This window comes from Uloborus diversus, chromosome 4 (assembly GCF_026930045.1).
Source record: "Uloborus diversus isolate 005 chromosome 4, Udiv.v.3.1, whole genome shotgun sequence".
Taxonomy (NCBI): Eukaryota; Metazoa; Arthropoda; class Arachnida; order Araneae; family Uloboridae; genus Uloborus; species Uloborus diversus.
In genome coordinates, this window is record NC_072734.1 from 23949344 (window position 1) to 23973165 (window position 23822).

Here is a 23822-nt window from a genome sequence, read left to right on the forward strand (position 1 = left end):
TAACCAGGCTGAATATTCAATAGTTAATAAACTCACCATACATGTGGTATTATTCATTCTCCCTCATTCATTAACACCCCATAATCCACTCTTTTGTTCAGTTAAATAATTGTTCTGATTACTGAGTTCATTGTTAAGCTAGTATTTTATTTTTCCTTTGTATGTTTAAGTGTATAATTTTTCTGCTTCTGAAATAATTGGTTTAGTTCTAGGTATGAGCAATGTGAATAGTTCTTCTACTCCTGACTATGATTACCTGATTAAATTTCTGGCTCTTGGGGACTCGGGTGTTGGTAAAACAAGTGTGCTGTGCCAATACACAAATGGCGTTTTCAATAAAAAATTTATATCGACTGTTGGAATTGATTTTAGTGAAAAACGTGTTGTAAGTATAATTTCCTTTTTTCTTAAATGCTTGTGTTACTAGTATAATTGTCGTTAGTACAGTAGAATACCTTTATAATGCCAACCTGTATAATGCAATTCTCTGTAAACGGCATAACTTTTCAGAAGGAAACAATAAGTTTTGAAGTTTAAGAACTCCCTCTCTTTTGCCTTGCAAACATAAAAATTGTTAAGAAAATTTAATTTTGAAACAGTTTTTCATCTTTTCATCTTAATTCAAAGCTTTTAAGTAAAAATTAGCATTCACAATAAAATGAAAATACCAGATGATTCTTGAAAATGCAGCTGTTATGCAAACCATGAAGCTAGCAGAAAAGCAAGATAGTTCACTTTCTTGTAATGAAAAAACATATTTATTTGTGAATAACTAATTGTATAATTAGTGCTTTAATACTCACTATAGATAAAACTCATTCTGAAGTGCTAATATATAGATTTATTTTGAATATTAGTTTAAAAAGTTTGTGAAATGACCTATATAACGTTAAAACCTGTATAACGCAAAAGCTTTGGTCCCAAGGTGTGCGTTATAATGGTCTTCTACTGTATATGATTTACTGAAGTTGATATCTTTTAGAATGTTTTACAATTATCAGATCTCACAAGACAAATTTATGTAAACCTTTAAAAATAGAAATTGCTAGTAGTTCATTGTTGTAGCTAAGATGCAGGGCCTGATTAACGCACGGTCCGGCGGGTCCGCGGACCTGGGCACCACAAATTTAGGGGCACCAAAATAGCCTAGATTAAATTCACTTATTTACTTCCTTTTTTTTCCTGTTTTTTTAAAGCTCATTTTACTTTTTCTCAACTTTAAAGAAGAGGAGGCTCAAATTTTTTAAAAAATCAGCTCAAAACCTCATAAAGTTAAAAACATTTCGCACAAAGAAGTCGTTGTCCCTTAGCTCTGGAATTTCAAAAAAATTACTCGGATGACCTAGATGAACATTTTCCAGAAGAATTAACACACTTTCAAATTTTTGCAAAAGGTAACCCTTCTCCTGGAGAATGTTTTAAAAGGATAAGATCACTAAACATTACACATACATTTCCGAACGTGAATTCAACCCTACAGTTTCTTCTTACCTTGCCTATCAGCAGCTGTTCCAGTGAACATTCCTTTTCATTTTTGAAAAGAATAAAAAATCATTTGAGAAGCTGCGTTTCTCAGGATAATTTACAGGCATATTGACCATTGAAAATTCTGTGACATCAAACATAGATTTCAATTATTTGATCGACACATTTGCCTCTGTTATAAAGCCAGAAAGAAGCTTTTTTAAAGCTTGATTTCAGAATTAGTAAGATTTTTTCTTTTTTTTGCAGTTTTGAATTGTTTTTTAACTCTTTTTCGCCTTAAGAGACTATTTTAACTGTGATTAGTTTGGTGACTATCAAGTGTTTGGTATTCAAATCCCAGATTTCCTTTCAAATGTAGTAATGTTCCTTTAAAATGTAGTTTCTAGTATATTTGGTTTCTAGTATGAAACATTGACTTTAAAATTGCGCGGATTTTCTCATGTGTGTGGGGGGGGGGGGGGCACTAACATCTACTCAGGACCTGGGCACCAGTTTGGCTTGATCGGGCCCTGCATGACCTATTTATAGGGATTATAAATTAAAATAAAGAATCGAAACATTTTAATACTCTGTTCTCAGTGGATAACTTATGTAGGTAATTTCTTTAAGTATTATATTATATGTAAGATATTATAAAACTATTTGTTGAATAATAAAATTTCATTTTTCAAAATTATAAATTGTGTGCTCCAAAACCAGCAGTTTGACCAGAATGTAACCATAGCCAAACCAGAATGTAACCATAAACAGAAATTTTGGTATGCTCCTCTGCGTTGATACTTTGTTCATAAAAAATTCATTCAAATTTTAAATTTTTTTCAGTTCATGATAAATTTAATGTTTGTTGAATGATGAGATCATAAGGACTAAAATTCAAGACAGGATGGTGGGATTTCTGGCAAAATTTCCGAAATCCATGTCCTGAAACTAGTCCCAAAACATCCTGTCCATGGAAGTTCAAAAAACTTTTTTAAAAGCCTGATTTTATTTTCTCTAATCCATTTTTAGCATCTATGCAGTGAAATGTGCAATCTTTTTGCATCCTTCACGTGAATTGCAATTTTTCTTCCAAAGTTTACAACATTATTCTATAAGGCATGGACAAATATTTTTTATGTATGTACAAAGTTCCTCATATTATTTAAAAAGCAAAGTTGTTTGGACATGAGATGTATGTAGATATTGTTACTAATGATTGATTCTTGTGTAATGTACAGTAAAACTTTGGTAACTCGACTACCCCAGTAACTCAACATTTATTTTTCTAATGGTTGGCCCAATACTAATTTCAATTGAGGAAAACTTCTCAGTCAATCCTTTTCTCGAAAGCTCTTTCTGAGAATTCCATCCTTTATGTAAAGGAATCCACCACACTCTGTACGGTTTGTGCAATTCTAAATGCGTAGTATAAATAGTAGGGCTCGACCGATGGCATTTTTTGGCCGATGGGCCGATGCCGATTGTTGGCCGATTGTTCAAAGATGGCCGATGGCCGATGGCCGATTGTTTTCCTCCAAATGGCCGATTGCCGATGGCCGATGCTGTTGGCCGATGGCAAAAAAAAAAAATCTAACAGAAATAAATTGATAAAATTGTCAGGGATTTAAAGTATCATTGATTCATTTCACTTTACTTCCTTTCTACGGATAAGGAATTGTAATACTCCCCCCCCCCCCTCAAAAAAAATCAGATTTCGACCTAAATTTTTATTTTACGATCATCCAATTTAAACTTCACAAGTTTTTTCTGCGCATATGTACATGCATATGTACCTAAGAACATATAGATGACCGAAATATCCATTTTGAAAGCCTCCTTAGTTAAAATTATCGCAAATTCTCTTGTGAGGTTTTCATGCGCGTAAACTTACGTCACTCAAAAATGTTATGAAATAGTAAGTTGAAAACTCGTACGTAGGTAGTAAAATCTAAAAGTTCAAGGACAAGTTGTATAAAAATTTACCGTGAATCTATCTACAAAATAGTCACCTTGAACGACTATGCACTTCTGCCACCGTTCGTATAGCTTTTAGAAGGACTCCTGGAAGACATTTATCGCAACCTCCTGTAAGGGCTCTTTCGCTGCTGCTTTGACTTCATCGTGGGGAAGAAGGCGACTTTCATGTTGAGGATGCACGGTTCGATTGGTCAATACTCTGATATGACAAACCAAAAACATCACGTTTCGTCGGACTTAGCTCCGTGTGACTTTTACCTGTTCCCAGCAAAAAAAAACATTTGCATGGACGCCGCTTTCTTCCGTCAGGAGAAGATAAAGCTGCATCACAGAAAGTAGTGAAAAATGGCTTCCAGGAGTTTTTCCAAAAGTTATATGAACACTGGCAGAAGTACATAGTCCCTCAAGATGACCTTTTGTAGGTGGATGTGCTTGGGTAATGTGAACTATTCTGGGTAAGGTTTTATACAGCTTATCCCTCGAACTTTTGGATCGTACTACGTACAATCTGTATAGGGTGTAGTTATGCTTCTCCTTTTTTGACTGCTGTATGATGGAAGACGAAGAACAACAGCCAAAAAAAAAAAAAAAAATGGAGGAAAAACAAAGAGACTGTTTAATAACCAATTGATTTTTTTTTAAATTGAACATATAACTAAGATTTCCGTAATATTTTAATAATGTTTGGATTTAGGTAAACTAAACATAGTTAAAAAGCATTAAATTATGTTGTTTAATCATTCAAAAAAAAAAAAACTATGAAACCGTCAACAAATTACGCTATTAAAGTGGAAAGATTTGCACGTAGACATTTTTTAGTCATCAAGTTAAACAAAAAAGGTAACAGATAAATTACAATATTAAATCATAATGGGAATATTTTTATACTTATTTAAAATTTATGAATAGAAAAGTTGGCATTTTTCATAAAATGTATAACAGTGGCGTAAATTTTGCGGGAAAAAGAAATAGCCACGAAATGAGTGAGATTCTTAAAACGCAGTTACAATAAACAAACTCAATATTTACCCCAAGTTAATAACTGAATACATTATACATACTACTTGATTTGATGTTTGCAAACGTAATATTGAACAATTTGATTGATTAATCTTTTATGGAGCACTACAAACACGTTCAAATTAAATTTTTCAACTTAACAATAATTTTCTGAAATTTAAAAAATTGCATAGTAGAAAATCCTTGAAACTTTTCTATAACATATTATTAAACATATAATGAAAACGAAAATAACTTATTCATTGATTTTATATAAATATATAAAAATAGTTACAACAGAAAAAAAAATCGATCGCTATTAATGATGCAAAAAAGGTGACGCATTACAAAATATAGGTGAAACAAGTATAAAAAATACGCAAAATGACATTTCTTGACCAAAATAAATAATCGCTAAATATTTAAGAAATGCTTGAAACGACGAGGGCGGATTAGGGGGTCACCCTCTAATTTCGGAGTAACTCACAATGTTAAACTTCGGCCCCAACTTCGGCTTAATTTTTTTAGTACAGAAGCACTACCACCAACGCCTCGGAAGAGTTTCTGAATCTACTTCAGCACTTCCGAAGAAAAATTCAAAATCTTTTTTCCGAATTATGTCACAATTCAAAACGTCTTTAATCAATTTCTAATTAATGCTCTAAACTCTTCGTAAACAATAGATAAAACTTGAAAAAAAAATCTCTAATTTTATGAATGGTGTTGGTTTTAAACAACTCAGAAGTACAACTTTAGTTTAATTTCAGAAATTGAGGGTGTGGGAGGAGGAGCACGCAAGTGTTCTCGGAAATACAAAAAATAGTCACAAAAAATAGAGTTCAAAATAATAATAAACATTGAGCAGAAAAACCCTTTTAAAACTTGCACCCGAGTTTGTTTTGACGTGCAATGGCGGATTTAAAATGTAGCAAATGTTGCAATTGCGCGAGGGCCCCATAACCATAGGGGCACCGTAGGAGTTACAACAATGCTTTTGATAAATGTTTTACAACTTCTGTGATCGAGAAATACGGCCCCAAAATGTATTTCGACGGGCCCCAATCTTGTAGCTCCGCCGAAGCGATACAGAAAAGACTGCATTACTGTGATTCATATTACAAACATCGAAAAATTAAAAATTACCGTCGGTTCAACGGGAATCGAACAAAATGAAACAAAACCGGTTTCGCCATCTCATATTTGTTTCCACGGTCTCCAATTCGGTAATATCACCAAATGATCGTCAGTCTGAGACGCTATATTAGTTTTGCATTGAAATGAGTAATTAATAGCCACAAAAAATCAGTTAATAGGCTTTTTAGAACATCCGATCGAAATCAAAAAGGGAAGGTCACAACTGGAACGTGCGCACTTCCCACAGGCGAAAATTTAGTCTTCTAGAGCTTACCATTTTTTAGTTATGACTTATGAGAGATGCATACGTGCATCCAGCCGCAAGAAACAACGCAATAATTAACGTGTTTGGTACCTGAATGCAGTATTAAAAACTCTTTCAGGGGTGACTAAAATATAAATTCATACTGAAATTTAAGTAAACAATTTTGTTTGAAAACAACAACTCCCTTTACTTTGTATTAAAAAGTAAAACAAAGGTCTTTTTTTTTCAAAAAACATCGGCCAATTCCATCGGCTTTTCGATGTTTTTAAGGCCGATGGGCCGATGTTTCCTGCAAGTTAGCATCGGCCGCCGATGCCGATGGCTAAATTGTTGAACCATTGCATCGGCCAGGCCGATGCATCGGTCGAGTCCTAATAAATAGACCCATTGAAGTCCTCTAGAGAAAGAAGGCACCATGACATGTTTTGCACATGCTGCTGACATGCTGTAAGCAGGACTTTTTATCTTTACCAGACCTGACTGACAAGAAACTTTTTCACCTCTTTTCAAAAAGTATGGGTTCATTTATTTCTCACAAAGTATTCAAATAATATTAGTAATTTTATTATGCATATACTTTTCAAAAAAAAGAAAACAAAAAGACAATTTATTCGCTGCAATTAATTCTTATAATGTGAATGTTAACATTAGTAAGTAGGTGATGTAGAAACTTTTTGGAATTAAAATATAGGGACCTCAGTAAGTTGGCATCCGCTTAAGTAAACATGTTTTCATGTTCCCTTGGAGTGTCGCGTTATGAAGATTGCATTGTATCTTTAAACCAAAATAAATTAATTTCATAACAACAGATTTTTTCCTCTAATCCATTTTCAGCATGAATTTTGCATCCTTCACAAGAATTTACAATTTTCTCTTCCAAAGTTTTCATCATCATCCTCTGAAGCAAGGATAAATATTTTTTTAATATTATTTTCAATTAATTTTTTTGAGTTACTTTTTACATGTGTGGAAATACATCTTTTAAAAACAGTACAGATACTAGTGTTCTGTTAAAGATATTCTACTATGTATATGTGTAATATATACTTAGTTAGAAATAGAATTTGATACTGACTGAAGGAAATCATTTCAAAATTTTATGGCTATATGTATAGAAGTAGTATTTGTATTAAAAGTGATTGTGAGATTAAAATTTATATAACTTGAAGTTTTATCAATCATGCTTGATTTTTGTTTGTCAAAATAGTTTCACAATATTGTAAGTAAATTATATAATTTTTACTCTGCATGAGCATTGAGTATTCTTGCTCAAAATCTTTTTATTTTTTTCCCCCAGGTGTACCGTTCTCAGCATTCAGATGGCCTTGCAGGGAGAAGTCAAAGAGTTCATCTGCAATTATGGGATACTGCTGGACAGGAAAGGTTTGCTGAATTTTGTGTGAAAAAATTAAATTAAGTTCAAAATGATTTTAGTAGAGCCTTTTGCCGTATCAATCCATTTTGGAGAGCTCTTAATTTTTATGAACTGAACTTTTTTGCTACATCTTGCATCAAAAATGTAGCAATCATGATTATCACATTTCTGTAACATATTGTTTGAGATAAATTTTTGTGACTCACATGTTTCATATCTTACTATGTATTCTATTTATTCCCGAATTCAGTATTTTGGAAGCTCTTTTATTATTACCATGGCGTGATTAACAAAATAGGAAGAAATTTTTAAAAACCTTTGTTTCAGCCAAAAACATTTTCTGGAATTCGATCAATTCAAAATGGGAAATTTTTTTTCGCTGACTCATTTTTTTCCTTACTTCTTTCCTTCTTTTTATTAGTACTTTTCTCCGCACACACCCCACCACTTAGCTGCAAGCCTTAGGTTTCGCCGTCCCGCTGGGTGCGACGGTCGATAGTCTTCTGGTGGCTATGGACGGTCTTGGTGCTTATTGCGCCGAGGAAAGTCCCTGTGCTGGCCGTCAGCCCAGCTGGGAGTTTACCCCTTAATGTGTGAACCTTGCTCGCCATGAGATACGGGATATCTCCCCGTATTTTTTTTTATTAGTACTGCCAAACATGTTGTTTTCAATTTGCCAACAACCCTATGGGTATTCGCTGGACAAAGAAGGTAAGAAGGGAATGTGCTTTTTGGCTTCCACATATTCATCTCTGATAACACATGAGAAAGATTATGCGTATGAGGCAACCCAGAAATTGTTCAACCGCAGAGTATTTCTCAATTGGACATGATATCAAAACTGTCTAGTTACCCAGGGTGGCGACAGATCAGGGAAATGTCAGGGAACTTTATTAATCAGGGAAATGTCAGGGAAATTCGAAAAAATAACAAAAAATCAGGAAAAATTGATTTTATGAAGAAATTTTTTTTTTTGCTTTACAAAATTAAGCATCCTAATTCCCTATGCATTTTCCGCCTATTATCTGTTCAAAAAAAAAGTAAAATTAATGAGGTTCGATTATACACTGCCGCATATTTGTGCATCTTTTTTCCTCAACGTCTAAGTATTAAATCTTAACTACAGGATGAACTTCCTAAGATTGCTTCTGTGTCTGTTAGGTTGTTTATTTTGCCTAGCTTGAAATTTCCTTTCATGCTTTCAATGCGACGTAAAATAAACAACCGTACATGCAAAGAGGAAGCCTTCATTAATGCCTTAGCTCCTTTGCCTTTATTCCATTTTCTCGAAGTGATTGGCGTACTGTAATCACGGTTTTAAGAAGAAATCTTTGGTTTTTGAATTAATACTGATAAAAGCTTAAAAGTTATTACATCTTCACGTTTTTAATTTAATTGCTGAAATTGAACTTTCAATCAAAAAAACTTTGTTTTTTGCCGTTATACTATTTGCTATCGCTGCAGATTATAAAGGTTTTCTTTTGTTCAGACTTAAATGATTCTTTTATTTTATAACCAAGTTGTATTGCTCTTTTATGTATTTTGAAATTCACTAACTGCTTTTTTTCTGTTTTTTTTTTTTTTCTTGCATTTCAAAGTTGTTTGTTACAAAAGCAATCTAAGATTTTTTTCGTTACATACTTAAATCATCTGAAATAAAGTTAATTTGTGTACTTAAGTAAATATCTTTATTTTTTTATTGTTAAAATGCTGTATTCATTCATTAAAACCTATGTTCTCGATTAGAAAAAAGCTCCCTATGAATGAATGTCAAAAGGTTTCATCTGTTTTGCATAAATATGTCAATTAGTTATATAAGAGTAACTACATTACTTCTATTCTTTCACTATTACTTGTTATTCTTGCAACAATTATTATACTGTTTGAAAATTTAGTTCAAAATAATTTCAATTACTTTTTAGTCCTACCATAAATACACATATGTTTTTAAGAGTGATTTTAATAGTTTCTTAAAATTCTTATGCTAAGTGGTTTCTGGAAGTAAAGTATTTTTTAAAAATTTTCTATAATCTTTCCATGTAGAAAAATTTAATATACTGTTTTGTAGTTCCCCCCCCCCCCAAAAAAAAAAAAAAAAATTTGACTAAATATGTTTTTTTTTTACCATTTTGTTAAAAAAGTAGCATCTTTTTAAAATACATCTTTAGTTCATCAACTTTACACAACTTAAAACGTTTAAAATACTGCATTTTATACAAACATACAATGGATTTCAAGTAGAGCAAAGAAAGGAAACCATTATCATTGATAACATAAATCAGTGAAATTTGGTGAACTTAATCAGGGAAAAGTCAGGGAACTTTTTTTCACAGTTCCTGTTACCACCCTGGGTTTACCACATGTGGGGTATTTATTAACTTGCTCTCGCTCTCGTTTGATGAAGTCTGGCCTCAACGCTCCTCGTTCTTAGGACACTCAGTACAAGAGTTTTTGTTGATGGTGCCATTAAAGTCAATTGACCACACAAACAGCCATGTTGTTTCAGTTACGAGGCACCATATTCTTATGGGTCGTACGGGGCAATATATTTTACTATCTCTGTTTGCGCAGCACCTAGGGCATTATAATTCCGATTTCCGAACAAAGATTCTTTTATTTTCATTTATATTTTGAACTTTTGAGGCAATGAGTAGAGTCGACTTCTGCAAGACATCGCATGAATTAGAGTCTAACGAACACATTATGTCGCTTGCGTCTAATATTGCAGTTTAGAATCTTCAGATATGAATTTTTTTTCTCTTCAAGTGCAAGATTCGTGACATTTTGCTTTCCGAAACTGATGCAAGGTATGCTGCATTTGTTTAACGCTATTGATTCTTACAATAATGCCATAATAATTGAAGAATAGTACTTAGTAATTTTTAAGTACTTCTCCAAGTATAATTCTGAAATTTAATGTATCATAGACTTTTTATGGCACTGCAGACTGTGCCATTGAAGTTTTTAGTGGCATGATTTAAAAAAAGTTTCAGGTTCTTTTTACCCGACTGCGCATGCGCGACGCAAAGGAGGGTAATGTGTTTATCAGTCTATGTATGTATGTCCGTTTCTATGTGGCGTTCTAGGGGCTAAATGCCTTGATCAATTTTGGTAATTCTTACATCAATCGATTTGTTTTAACCTTGGGAGTGTCACTAAACACATGACAGTAATCAAAATTCAACATATCAACAGCCAGTTGACAAAATATGGCAGTTCGGGATCGGCACACGTTTGGTGTTGCACACTGTCGCATGCTACCTGCGTGCGATAAATTCAGGTAGTTTTCGCTGCCTGAATTTTTTTGTTTACTAAGTCTACTAATTGGGATCTTAGTGGCCGAGTGGTCTAAGCGATTGCTTCTCCCACTTGAGGCGGTGGATCAAGACACCCTCGCTCTGGATGTACTTTCCCCTCTTTCTGATGTGAATTCTTTCATGTGTTCTTTATTTGTATTCTGTACTGTAATAAAAAGTATATTATGCGTAACCAAGGCAAGACACTCAGATTGTAGTCCTCATCAAAATAAACCCGTGCAATAAGCACCAAAAGAAAGAAAGTCTACTAATTCGATTTTCATCTCTAACATGTTGCATTTGTTTTTGCCTTGATTCAAGGGACTGAGTTTCGCGACGTGTACTTAGGGGCGTACTTAGGCGACGTGTACTTACGACGTACGATAGGCTTTTTTAGCTTTGAGAGAAGGGGGAGCGGGGGGGGGGCACGTTTCCGATTTCGCGTCATCATGAGTTATACAGACTGTTTATATAGCTGTGCTGTGGTTGACTTAATTTCGCGCATTTTTGCCGAAGACCAAGCACATGTAGCTTTAAGCGGAGTTTGCTCCCTAGAGAATCTAATCAGTGGCGGATACAGCGGGCGGGCAACCGGGCATTTTCCCGGTGGGCCGGTCATGCTTCGGGCCGATCAACTAGCAGCAAAGTCTTTCGGGCCTGTTTACTAACAGCAAAATCTAAATTTTGCGCGCATGTGTTTAGAATAACACAAATTCGCAAAACACAGCCTCAGATCCTCTTTACGCATGAGCTAAAGCTTGCTGGTGGAGGGAGACAGGGCCGTCACCAAGAGGGGAGGGGGGGGGGGGAATTTCTGAAATGGGGCTGCCCAGGCCCTGATTACCACACAGGCCGACTAGGCCTAGGCCTGGGGCCCCATGTTTCTAAAGGGCCCCACATTTTTTAAAGAATTATGCATAGCATAGCAACAATATGAAAAATACATGTAATTTTTTAAAAATAAAAAATTATGACTTATTAATTGGAAAAAAAATTCTTTAAAGGGGAATTTTTAATCATTCTGCCAGTAACGAATTTACTTGATCGAGATTATGAAGGACCCAAAGGGGATTCATAAATGCACATAAGTGATTTATACATAAATGTGTGATTAGACAAAGAGGCCTCCAAATGTGCATTCGTGCTTTAAAAATGTAAATCAAACACTGCATGGTCTTCAGGGGTCGGACCCTGGGGCTGCCAATATATTTTTAGTGGTGTAATAAAAGTAAATAAATAAATTAAAAAAAAAAAAAAAAAAAAAAAAACAGGGAACCTTAGCGGTCGTAGAAAGTTAAAATACTTTTGGTATATTTGACGCTTTTATTGATAAATAGCAATTCACAATCGCTATAAAATGCAACTTACAACAAGGGCCGACATGAGGTCATACAGTGAAACCTGTGTAAGTTGACCACTCGCGGTGCAGTACTTTGGCGGTCAACTTAGACAGGTGGTCAACTTATAAAGGGTGGTAATATTTTTATTTATTTTATTTTTTGTCATTTCTTGCACCATATATTCATTTTTTAAAGGAATTCACCCTTACTCTTTCTATTCAACTCACTTTCATTGTTTAACATTATTGAAAGTGAAACAATAATTTAAAATACTATTCAAATAATTTGGTTTTTTTTCCTTGTTTTTAACTATATTAGACACTGTAGTTTTAGAAATTTCATATATGCCAGCTAATTTTCTCTGGCTTTCTCCATTTTCAATTAATTTTAACATTTCATACTTTTTATTAATCTCAAGTTCAACTAACTTTCTTTTCGAAACCTTTTTATGTAAAACTTATAGCACAAAGAGCAACAAGCACGACTCTCCCAGTTCATAAAGTTAAAATTAAAATATACTATCTCTTAATCCCTTGCACCAGAAACATGTAACTTTACTCATTAGCAAACCCAGATCTGAGTACCCGCAGTGCGAGGGGCCCGCTTCCTTAAAAGGGCTAATGGCCCTAGAAATTGAGGAAAAAATATAAAAAAAAAATAGCACTAAGACTTATTCACTTTACAAATAGACACTGCTGGCCACTAGGGAGGGGCCCAAAATCTATAGATCTGAGCCTGCTCTTTTTAGCACAGTTCCTGTGTTGCCCCAACATATTGCAACTGAAAGAAAAGACTAACTTTTCTACTAACACCTATTTTTAGTGAACAGACTACAAAAAGCTATCTCAAGTAGAACAACAAATGAAAAACAAATTGAGAATAAAGAGCAGCATAAGCTTTATGTTGCAGTCTAGTTAGTAAAATGCTAGTCTGTCATCAAAACATCAAAAACATTCTTAGAAAGCTATCAAAATAATAAATAATAAAAAAAAATTGCTTAAAAAAAAGTTAAAAAATAAACCAAGTGGTCAACTTACAAAGGGTGTTTTACAATACTCCAAACCAAATTTGGCATACATTAGTGGTCAAGATAGGCAGGTGGTCAAGATAGAGAGGTGGTCAATTTACAGAGGTTTTCCTTCATTACATGAGATAGGACTCATTCCGTTCCTGACAAAAGTGGTCAACGTAGACAGGTGGTCAACTTACAAGGGTGGTCAACTTTACAGGTTTTACTGTATCAGCTTATTGGAGAATAGAGGCTCGTCTCGGAATTGAACTCGTGCAGAGGGTAAAATATCCTAATGGTGAAAGGTGTAGAAGAGGGCTAGTGAAAAAATTGACCTATGTCCCCCGGATTTTTTCCCGGATCCGCTTTTGCTCTCAGCGACCCTGTTTATAACAATAGGAATAAAAATGACAAAATATTATTTCCATAAAATTATTTAAAAAAAGCAGTTTTTAAAATACCATTGAGGAGTATGAAAGACTCTAGATTATTAAGATTATCAAATCAAAGGTCAAAGGCGGCCAAAATGTGAGTTTCAAACATTTTTTGACGAAACAAAGTATTCTGTATGCTGTACAAACTTACGGTTTCGGGCCACTCAATTTAAAAAGAAAATAAGTTGATCGAAGCCAATATTGGAAAGAATTCTGGTGGTCCTCAGAACTCCCCCCCCCTCCCTAATATCATCGAATATCGTGTAAAATTTAAATTTTTGGGCTTCAATTTTGAATACTTCATAAGAGAACAGCCGAATCCACTCCAGCCATAACATGGAATTCCAGTTTCGAAAATTTGCTGGAGGAAAGTACTCAAACCTCTCCCATTTTTTTAACATTCCCAAAGATGGTCTAAAACCATGTTTTTAAATTAACAGTATCAAAAATTTTCTGGGAAAGTGCCCCATCCCCTCCTCTCTTTCGGCATCATAAATGAAGAACGTTTTAAACCTCGTTTTTAGTGCTTCGATTCCGAAAATTTTCCGGGGTGAGCCTCCTTAAAACTCCTTTTCCTAACATCATTAAAGGTCATCAAAAATTTCGTTTTTGAAACTTAACTTTCGAGTAACTGCTGGTGCCCTAGTCTTTACCGAAAAAGGCTTTTAAGACTTCAATTTGAAAATTTTCTGGTGGATGGCCTCGGAATCTATCTCGACTTAAAATCACCAAAAATCTTCTAAAATTGCGTTTTCAGAGCTAATATATTTTTTAAAATTTCAGAGGAGAGCCCCCGGAACCGCACTTCATACCATATACTCGAAGATAATTTAAAATTCTGTTTTTAGATTTCCACTTCCGAAAAATTGCAGCCGGAGAAACCCTGAACCTACGCTTCCCTAATATCACCAAATATTGTCTAAAATTGAGTTTTTAAGACTACAATTTCAAAAAGTTTCCAGGGGAGAGGCCCCCTGGACACCTCTATTTTAGACTCAATGTTAATCTTTCCATTGAGTTTATATTGCTAATACTTTAATGACTCCCAGAAGCCAGAAAGCTAAGTCCACTCTCTCTCTCTTTGTATTGATACATGCGTTTGAAAAAAAAAATGAGGGCTGCCAAACTCGCACCCGATCCCTCCCACCAGGTTTTCAATCTTGCATCGGGTCTGGGGTTCGTCAGGGTATGGCAGTATAAAAAAGGGAGTGTTTATGACAGAGCCCAGTAATGTATGTTTGTGTCTAGGGACCCATCACGTTCTAAGACGGTCCTAGTCTTTCACCCATAAACATCCGCTAGATCAGTTTCATAAAACAGGGGCAATTAAGTTACTTGTTATGACTGCAGAAAAGGACATGCTAGCCAAGCAGTGTTATCATTACGGAAATATTCCATCAAGTTCCGGGCATTATAAAAATACTTAAACGGACAATTACAATCACAATTTTCCCCAAAAATAAGGTTTACTGTATCAATTTGTTCACTATTAAAGCGCAGAAGTGTTCCTATCTGTTAAACTTTGTTTAAATAAAACATTTAGTTGTTAAGAATAATTTCCTCATATTTAAGTAATATCCCAATCGTTAGGTAAAATTTAACATCTATAAGAGCTATAGGGCCGCTACATCTCCTAATGCCAGGGCCGATTTTTTCAACCAATCCGCCACTGAACCTAATTATTAGTAGTTTAGACCACCGCAAGTTACTTAATAGACCTCACGATACAAACAAACTCTCTCAATGAAATGACAAGATTGTGAAATGTACCGTATCATAATCATAATAACTAAGTCAATGAAAATTAACTAAAAAGTGTCAAATAAAAAATTATTAAATAAAAACCAAAATCCCGACTGCATAAAAACCAAAAAAACTAAAAAGAAAAATGTATAAGCCCAGTAGTTAAGAATGTTATTAAGTACTACTTAATAACTACACCGTTGAAATAGTTTTATAACCATACACAGATAAGACAAATCATAAATTCAAAAGCAGAATAGAAGGATCAACAGTCGGGGCCCATTCAAATTTTACGGGGTTCCTTGAATCAGAAAGGAATGGGCCCCGACAGTTGATCCTTTTATTCTGCTTTTGAATTTATTATTTGTCTTATCTGTGTATGGTTATAAAACTATTTCAACGGTGTAGTTATTCAGTAGTACTTAATAACATTCTTAACTACTGGGCTTATACATTTTTCTTTTTAGTTTTTTTGGTTTTTACGCAGTTGGGTTTTTTGTTTTTATTTAATAATTTTTTTTTCGAAGGAGGATTGTGCATCATAAAAAAAATCTTAGTCCCTCCAGTAGTGGCGCACCCATGGAGGGGGCTAAGGAGCTGTCACGGGAAATTTTAAGTGCGCCACCCTTAGATATTTCCTGAAGCCACTGAAGCATATGTGACCTAAAAATAAAAAGTTCATCCTGATTTATTTATTTATTTTTTTAATGATGACTTATTCATTGAGGCTATTTTAAAGAATGTTGTTGTGGAATCTGTTTTGATCCCCCCCCCCCCCACCTTTTGTATGCTTCAAACTACAGCCTTAATAAATATGTGGTTTTATTTTATAACTTTTTTTTTTGGGTTAACAAGATTTATATTGGCTCGTTTTAGTGGACAATATATTTTTGAATAGTTCAAACGTGACGAGGAGTCAGCATTTTGCATTTTAGTTCGGGACGAAACTGCTACAGCCGGCCCTGCACAGAATACAAGAACAACTTCATCTAAAATTTTATTCAAATTTGCTGGAGGGGGGGGGGGGGCTTGCAAAATTTATTCGCCCACTCTTAGTGTTACTGTTAGTGTTAGTGTTGCTACGCCAGTGCTGCCAAATTAGGTCGAGATCCAACGATACCGGATTTGTATAGGGAACATACATACAACTATACACATACATTCTTTGTTTTATTATTAAAAGATTTTGAGGTTGAATTTTTCTCCATTGTATAGTTACTGCCATGTCTTTTAAATCACTTCTCAAAAAAAAAATGAACCCTTATCTTTCTTTCCAGGTTTAGAAGTTTGACAACAGCTTTTTATAGAGATGCCATGGGCTTTATTTTACTATTTGACGTCTCAAATGAACAATCATTTCTTAATATTCGTAACTGGTTAGAGCAATTAAAGACCCATGCTTACTGTGACAATCCGGATATTGTGCTTTGCGGCAATAAAGCTGATTTAGAGGACACACGATTTATGAAAGAAGAAAAACTTAGAGAAGAAGCAGAGAAGTATGGGTAAGATCTCTCAACTTAATTTTTTTCTGTCCAAGTTTGCTAATATTAATTTTTTTTTTAAAATATAAGTTTGTGTTTTATGTTTTTTAAGTATCATAAGTGATGTATAATAAATCTAATCATTATCTAGATCTCTCTTATTATAAATGGTTTGACATCTTGATGACAGGCCACTCCTGATGTTATATCACTTTATCAAACACCAGACATATAATTTTAATCTTAAGTAATTATTAGTGAGGTCAGATCTGAGGAAAAATCAGATGGCGCTGCGCTCGAGTAGTACGTTATGCTCCTCAATCAGACTCGTTTTAAATCATCGATTGCATGCTCATTTCGCAGTTTAAAAGCCCCGTTTTTCGGATTGAACTTATTTCTGCGCAAAAGACAAATTCTGTAATAAGTGCTATTTGTTACATGGGTGTTCATTTATTTTTTGAAGAATATAAAATTACCTTATGCTAATTTATCTTCAATGAAAATAGTAGACTATAAGGGGCCATTCATTAAATATGTAAGGGTCCCGTGGGGAGGGGGATTGGAAAAGCCTCTACGTACCTTTGGGGGGGGGGGGGTCAAACTCATTCTTACGTAATATTTTCCAAGTCGATATTTCACATTAGAAATTGCGCGGTCAACAAGTGATTTGGCAGAGATTATGTTCCATTTGCGTATGGAAGGTAAGAAACGTGTTAGGATAAGACGTTTTTTTATTTGTTTTACAAAGAATGAATAGTGTAAAATATAATAAAAGAGTCGCATTATGTATGGCATGTTTTTTTTTTAATTAATATTACATCAAAAAAAAAAAAAAAAAGTGGAAAAAACATTCAGTTTAGATTCTAACTTTTCAGTAACTATTTCTTTATGCAAAAAGTTAAATTTAATAATGTGAATTTAATAACGATTCCAGTGATGTAACGATTCCAAGATTTGTTATTTTATCATTTTGAAAAACGAAATGGAATCTTACATAAGAATGGTGGGGGAAAATCTTACATACCCTTACATGGGGGAGGGGGATCAAAAATTGCTAAAATCATCCTTACGTAATTAATGAATGGCCCCTAAGTATTCAATAACTGCGCGTCTCTTATTTCTCTACTAATAATAAAGCTGAAAGTCTCTCTGTCTGGATCTCTGTGACGCGGACAGTGCCTAGACCGTTCGGCCGATTTTCATGAAATTTGATACAAAGTTAGTTTGTAGCATAGGGGTGTGCACCTCGAAGCGATTTTAAATTCGATTTTGTTCTTTTTTTATTTCAATTTTAAGAACAGTTTCCGGAGCAAAATTAGTAAATTACGAAATTATAATGACGTGGAACCGTAACGTGGGAAGAGCGAATGAACATAGCCAATTGGCGAGAAATTCATCATCCATTATTTGTAAATATACAAGCTAATCAAATGACATTTTAATTTTCTCCTCTGGGCAAAGTCCTGCAGGTACCGCTATTTTCAAAATAAAACTGCTTCGAAATTCTTAAGCTAATTAAAATTATCAGGGCTTCTCAGTCTGAATCGAAGAGTCGGAGTCGCTTGAAAACCTACAGACTCCGACCTGTTTTTTTTTTTTAAATTTTCAAGGACTTTCCTTACATTAAAAATATAATAGGGTCAACTTGCTCCGATCACATATAACATACTAATTTGCAAATAACTGCAATTGGCAAAGAGCTGGCTTGATTATTTGTTGAATTTTCGGTAATACTTATCAACGTCAAACTGCTAGTTTGCTTATTTTTATAACGTTCTTTAGAACCTGTCAGCAAACGGTTTTGTTGTCGATAATTATCGAAATAGAAGTGTTTTTGAATCTGACGTTATCATTGTCAAAAAAAAGTATTTATGTATTTTTATCTTTTATCTCATATGTAAAATAGCGAAAGAAATGTATCCTTAAAAACTAAAAACAAATGGGAACCTCCTCGTCCCTCTCCTTTGTCTAACATTGCTTATGATAGCTTTAAAATGTTCTTTTAAAAGGAAGCGCAGCTTCTGAATCTCCCTACCCTTAATCAGGAAACAACATAACAGTGCTACAATTAAAAAATCTAAATAAGTAGCGATCAAAAGAACATTGTGATACATGTTTTTTGGAGGCAAAAAATATTTTCCCGTTGTTGATATATGAGATTTTAAAGCCAATGGGAATTTTAAGAAAAGCGAGTCTCGTTGTTACAAATTTAGCGAGTTTCGATGGGGACAGACATCTTTCTCACGCCCTGTAGATATGGATGTCCTGCCACATGCAGACGAGGCAATCGTCTGTGAGAAATTGGTACCTTCAATCCCTTGCCAAATGTTTAAATTTGCCACTTTTCTTAAAATTTCAGGAGACTTAAATACCTTTTATCTCGATAACGGGGGACGATAACAAAAATAATCATCAATTTCATACAGGATTCTAAAAGGCTAAAATTAATTTTTTTTTTTAAATATAACTTACGTGCTCGTTGATTCCGTTTGTCCGAAAGTCGAATGGTCGGTCGCTAACAGTTACCAGGCGTAGCGTTGCTGGAGATTTCATCCCTAATCTCCAGACCTATAAACTGTTAGAGGTGGGTGCTGCCATATACCGTGGCCCAAGTCGGGCTCTTTCTCATTTAGGGGCCTCATTGACTCATTAGTCGCTCCATTCTGCTTTAAACTCATGCTGGCTACATGAATGGGGCTTGAGTCTCCCAAGTGGCATTAAAAACAACAACAAACTGCGCCCTAAGCCATCTCGATTGATAATACATTTGCCTTAAAATATAAGTATCAAATTTTCAGTCGATTGTGTTAAATTTTGTTCTGAAAACATCGTTGTCTTTGTGTCTACTTCAATAATGATCTTTTTATCGTCAATATTATTTTCCACATAATTTTCATTTTTACAAAAACTACAATATTTGGAGATTTTTTAAATTTCATACAAACCCAATATTCGTTAGGCAAATTAATATGAACAATTTCATTTATAATAGATTTATACGTGGTTATTTCAGTTTCATCTGCCGAAAGATCAAGTTTTATTTTTTTCAAACAAGGAACACTTTTCTTAACTGCATAATTCCTGATGGACCTTTTCTTTGGTAATTTTTTAGTAAAGTATGTTGGCAGACTTGGGAAAATTGTCGGAATTGCCTCACCTTTCAAAAAAGTTTTTCCCCGACGAATCAAAACTTCCTCACCATTTATAATATGCTTAAAATGCGTTTCAATAAAATGTTTTTCGAAATGCAGAGCACAAATTAAGCAATATTTATCAAAAACTTTATCTAACCTGGGAATTAACGTTCCACTTTAGTTTTTCTTCATCTGCTGGAGCTTTAAAAAGCGTAACTTTTTCCTTGCATGTTTTGTTTTGTACCCACTTTTGCACTCTGGTACGAAACAAGATGAAGCTTTATTTCTTCCAATGTTCAACTTTGATGCCTCTATTAAAAGCCTTAAATGCTGTTTCATGAAATATTCACAAAATAAAGGTAAAAAAAGAGAAACGCGGAACTAAATTGTAACAAAATCCCGCGTCTACTAACGTAAACACCGCGAAATTGAACGTACATCTCGACCGCACTGCCATCTAGCGGTTTTCATACAATTTGTCTTCAAGAATCGTGGGGAAAAAAGCGCCGGTCGGCACATTACTCTTTCTAGGCACTATAACGTCGGTCATTTATTGTCAAGCTTAAGTTACTACTGCTGCTCAAATTGCCAAGTTGCTTAGTCAGAATTAAAATTTTCATCACAATTAAGTTTCATTTACAAAAATAATGATCTTTTTAAAATTAAGTGGGAGGGATTGTCACTGTTCTTAACCTTTTCCTTTTCGTCAACAAAAAATTGCAAGTAACAATTCTGATTTCTTGAGATAAATAACATAAGTTTACATATTAGACATAAGATTTTTATCATGAGTAATTTGTACTGTTGTAAAATATAAATTAGCTTAGGAAACCGTTAGTTTTAAATGATTCTAGTTAAATTAGCACTCAAATCTCAGAGCGAACAAAGATTAGTTTTTAGTGCCAATTCTTAAAAATTTCAGATGCCTTATTTTTTTTCTTTTTTTTTAAATATGAAGTATTTATATGAAAAAAAAAAGGTTCAGTATCATGATGCACCTTATCATCATACTATTTCTGAAATACATTCTCAGAATGAAAGAAAAACATTTTTGAAAAAAAAAAAAAAAAAAAAACTTCTCACACTTACAAGACTACAACTAAAACTTGATCTAAAAAGCAAAAAATAATTTCATTTTTTCAACACCATTGATACTACTTTTAGCATAATTTTTGAAGTCGAAGAAAAAACAATAGATCAAATCATTCATAACCATAATTTTTATAACAAATGAAGTATACATTTTTATGGACCCAGGTTCATCAACAGCATTTGAATATACATATTATATTTGAATTGATAACAACATATTTGTGTAACAGTATAAATGTGGTCTTTTCCCCCTCAATTTTGAGTGTTTTGTTTAAAAATGTAATAGAAAAAATATTGTTATGCATTGTTTTATTAATTTTAGTTTTTGTGCCGACTTCAAAAATGATGCTTAAAAGTAGCATCGATAGTGTTCAAAGAATGGAATTATTTTTTTACTTTTTAGAGCTATTTCTAGCTGCAGTTTTTGAAGTCATTTTTTCTTTTTCTTTTCAAAAATATTGTTTTTACTGTAGATTTTAGTTACTGCAGTTTTGTTCCAAAAAACTGAAACTTGCTTCAGTTTTGCAAATGTGGTTGGTTGGTTGGTTCTATTTTTTTTTTTTTTCGGCGCAAGAGCCTTGGTAGGCTTTGTTGTGCCAAACGAATGTCTAGTAGAAAAAGAGTGAAAAGGTTAAGAGAGTCTAGGACACAAATCTTCAAGAATTTTGAAAAGCATGACCGAAATAAATACATAACAAAGTTATAAATTTTAAAATACATAAAACATAACATAAAGGACAAGAACATAAGGACGGACACTAAATTAAAGACATAAAGCCAATCCCTTGAAGGTAAGGCAAATATGGATTTTTTTCACTGAAATTATTGTCATAGTGTCTATGTCAAAAACTTACAGTGATATTGCTGAATAATTATATTTATTTCTGATTTTTAGGCTTCCATATTTTGAAACTAGTGCAATTACTGGTCAGAATGTCACCAAAGCATTTGATACCCTTTTGGATATGGTTATGATGAGAATACAAAAGACAGTGGATGGAGGCACCCTGCCTGGAAGAAGACGTGGGGCGCCAGGTATGCAATTGCAATCTGAGGGACAGCCTTCCCAACAAAAATCCTGTGGATGTTGACTTTATATAAATAAATTAATATATATATATATATATATATATCCTAAATGCCAAAAATCCTAAGGAAGCATTTAAATTTCTAAAACATATCTCTTTGTGCACCATGTGTCTTGTATTTTCCTATCTGTAACATTCAGCAAGCAAGGGTGTCCAGTGATATTGAAAACAGAGATTCTTTCACCGTAAATATTTATGTATAAGTTGAATCACCACCTTTAGACAGAATTGATTCATATATGAGTTGATTTTCTACTTTCTGAGAAAAATTGAGACACTTGGCAGCATAATTTATTTTTAAAAATAAACATTTTTTTTAAAAAGTGAAATATAGTAGATAGTTTTATAATTGGAAAAGTGCAATTTTTCATACACGTGTATAAAAAGATATGGCAAATCACTAAAAGTTCATTTTTGCAATAATGGTTTTCATAAATTTTTGCTCTTTATCTTAATTAATATGAATAAAGCTTTGCTTTTGAATTTCTCATAGCCTCATAACATTCATTTTTTTAAGAAAAAGCTCTAATTTCCCCCTAATTGACTATACAGGAAAATCTCAAATTAAGAATTCAGTATTTCCTCACTTTCATATAGTTAAGCCAGTGCTATAATTGTGTTCTTTAATTAATAGTCAGACATTATAAATCATTTCAGAAAATGCCAGTATTTAATGCTTTAGTGTTCAGTTAAAAGGTTTTTCAAAAAATCGGAACCTTTTTACAGCTAGTTTTAACAGCTGAAAAGAAACACCACCACTATGAAAATTTTCAAAACTATCAACCTTTAAGCATTATGCGTAAAAAAATCTCGTTGTGACAGTATTTTTACTTCCTTTTACAAAAAAGAAAGTATTGTATTCGCGAAAAAATTTTCACTCAAAAATCGACTTTAATTTCCATTTTGCTCACCCCTGAATGAATGATGAGTTTTTTTCGACCCAACCACACGTGCATATATACCTAAGAATGTATATACGCCTGAAAAATCCATTTTGACAATTCTCGAGTTAATTACAACCAGTTTTCAAAAATAATGTAAGAAAATCAGCACATTAAAAATTTTTTTGCAAATTTTCATTTTCCCAAAAAGTTGAATTTTAAAATAAATATTTATTGCCCTACTTGAAGCAAAATTTACTCATGAATTATTGTAACATATTAACTCATTTATATCCATTTTTGGTACATATATGAGCAATTGGCTTACTCAATTTTAGTAACAATATTTTAGTATGTTTCTTGTTTGTCCTTTTAATGATATTTTTCTGTATTGTACACAATACAAAACCATTGAATTAAAGTGCAAGAATATTTGTGCCTCTTGTTTTTTTTTTTTTTTTGTTTTTGTTTTTTTTAGTCAAACTAAAAATTTAAGTATTTGTTAATTCTCTATAGTACTAATTTCAATGAATTGTACAATTTTTAGATCTGAATTGTAGTAATTTTCAAATTTCCAGGTTGACAGCTCTGTTATTGTCTTAATTTAAAATCTTTCTTTTTTGAAAGTTATTAAAATGGAAGTTGACTGTTGTTAGTGATGACTTCACCAGAAAAATCCTTCTTTTATGTGCAAAAAAAAAAAAAAAAGTAGCAATAACTAATTATCTTTTTTCTCTCTCTCTTTCCTATTAATGTATATCTTTTAAAACGGCAAATGTGGAAAAAGCTCAGTTATCAACCTAAGTTGGCCATAATGAAACTGAAGTCAAAACCCCCAAAACTAAGTTCAGTTCAAAAGCAATAGACCCAGGGTACTATCTCAAGTTCCTTAAAACCTGCTTCAGCATCAAATTCATGCACCAGTCATCCACAAAGCTCAATTTCCAGTGATACCTAAGAAAGATGCCTGGTGGTGACAGGATGCATGTATGACACTCCTGTTCCTAAGAGATAATAAAGTTTGAAGTTGAGAAATTTGTTGGTTATCTTTCTTGACTGGACAATATGGAGTTCTTTCTTGCCCCAATATTTTTCTTTTTTTTTATG

At 33.5% G+C, this 23822-nt stretch overlaps 1 protein-coding gene across 1 annotated transcript; it reads left to right on the top strand.

The window, feature by feature from the left end:
• The first annotated feature begins 211 nt into the window (after positions 1-211).
• Positions 212-23147, top strand: LOC129220242 (ras-related protein Rab-27A-like). Its single transcript, XM_054854610.1, has 4 exons — positions 212-385; positions 7137-7222; positions 16314-16541; positions 21642-23147. Exons 1-4 carry the CDS (start codon positions 215-217, stop codon positions 21835-21837), a joined length of 681 nt encoding a protein of 226 aa, XP_054710585.1. The 5' UTR covers positions 212-214; the 3' UTR covers positions 21838-23147.
• The last annotated feature ends 675 nt before the right edge of the window (positions 23148-23822 follow it).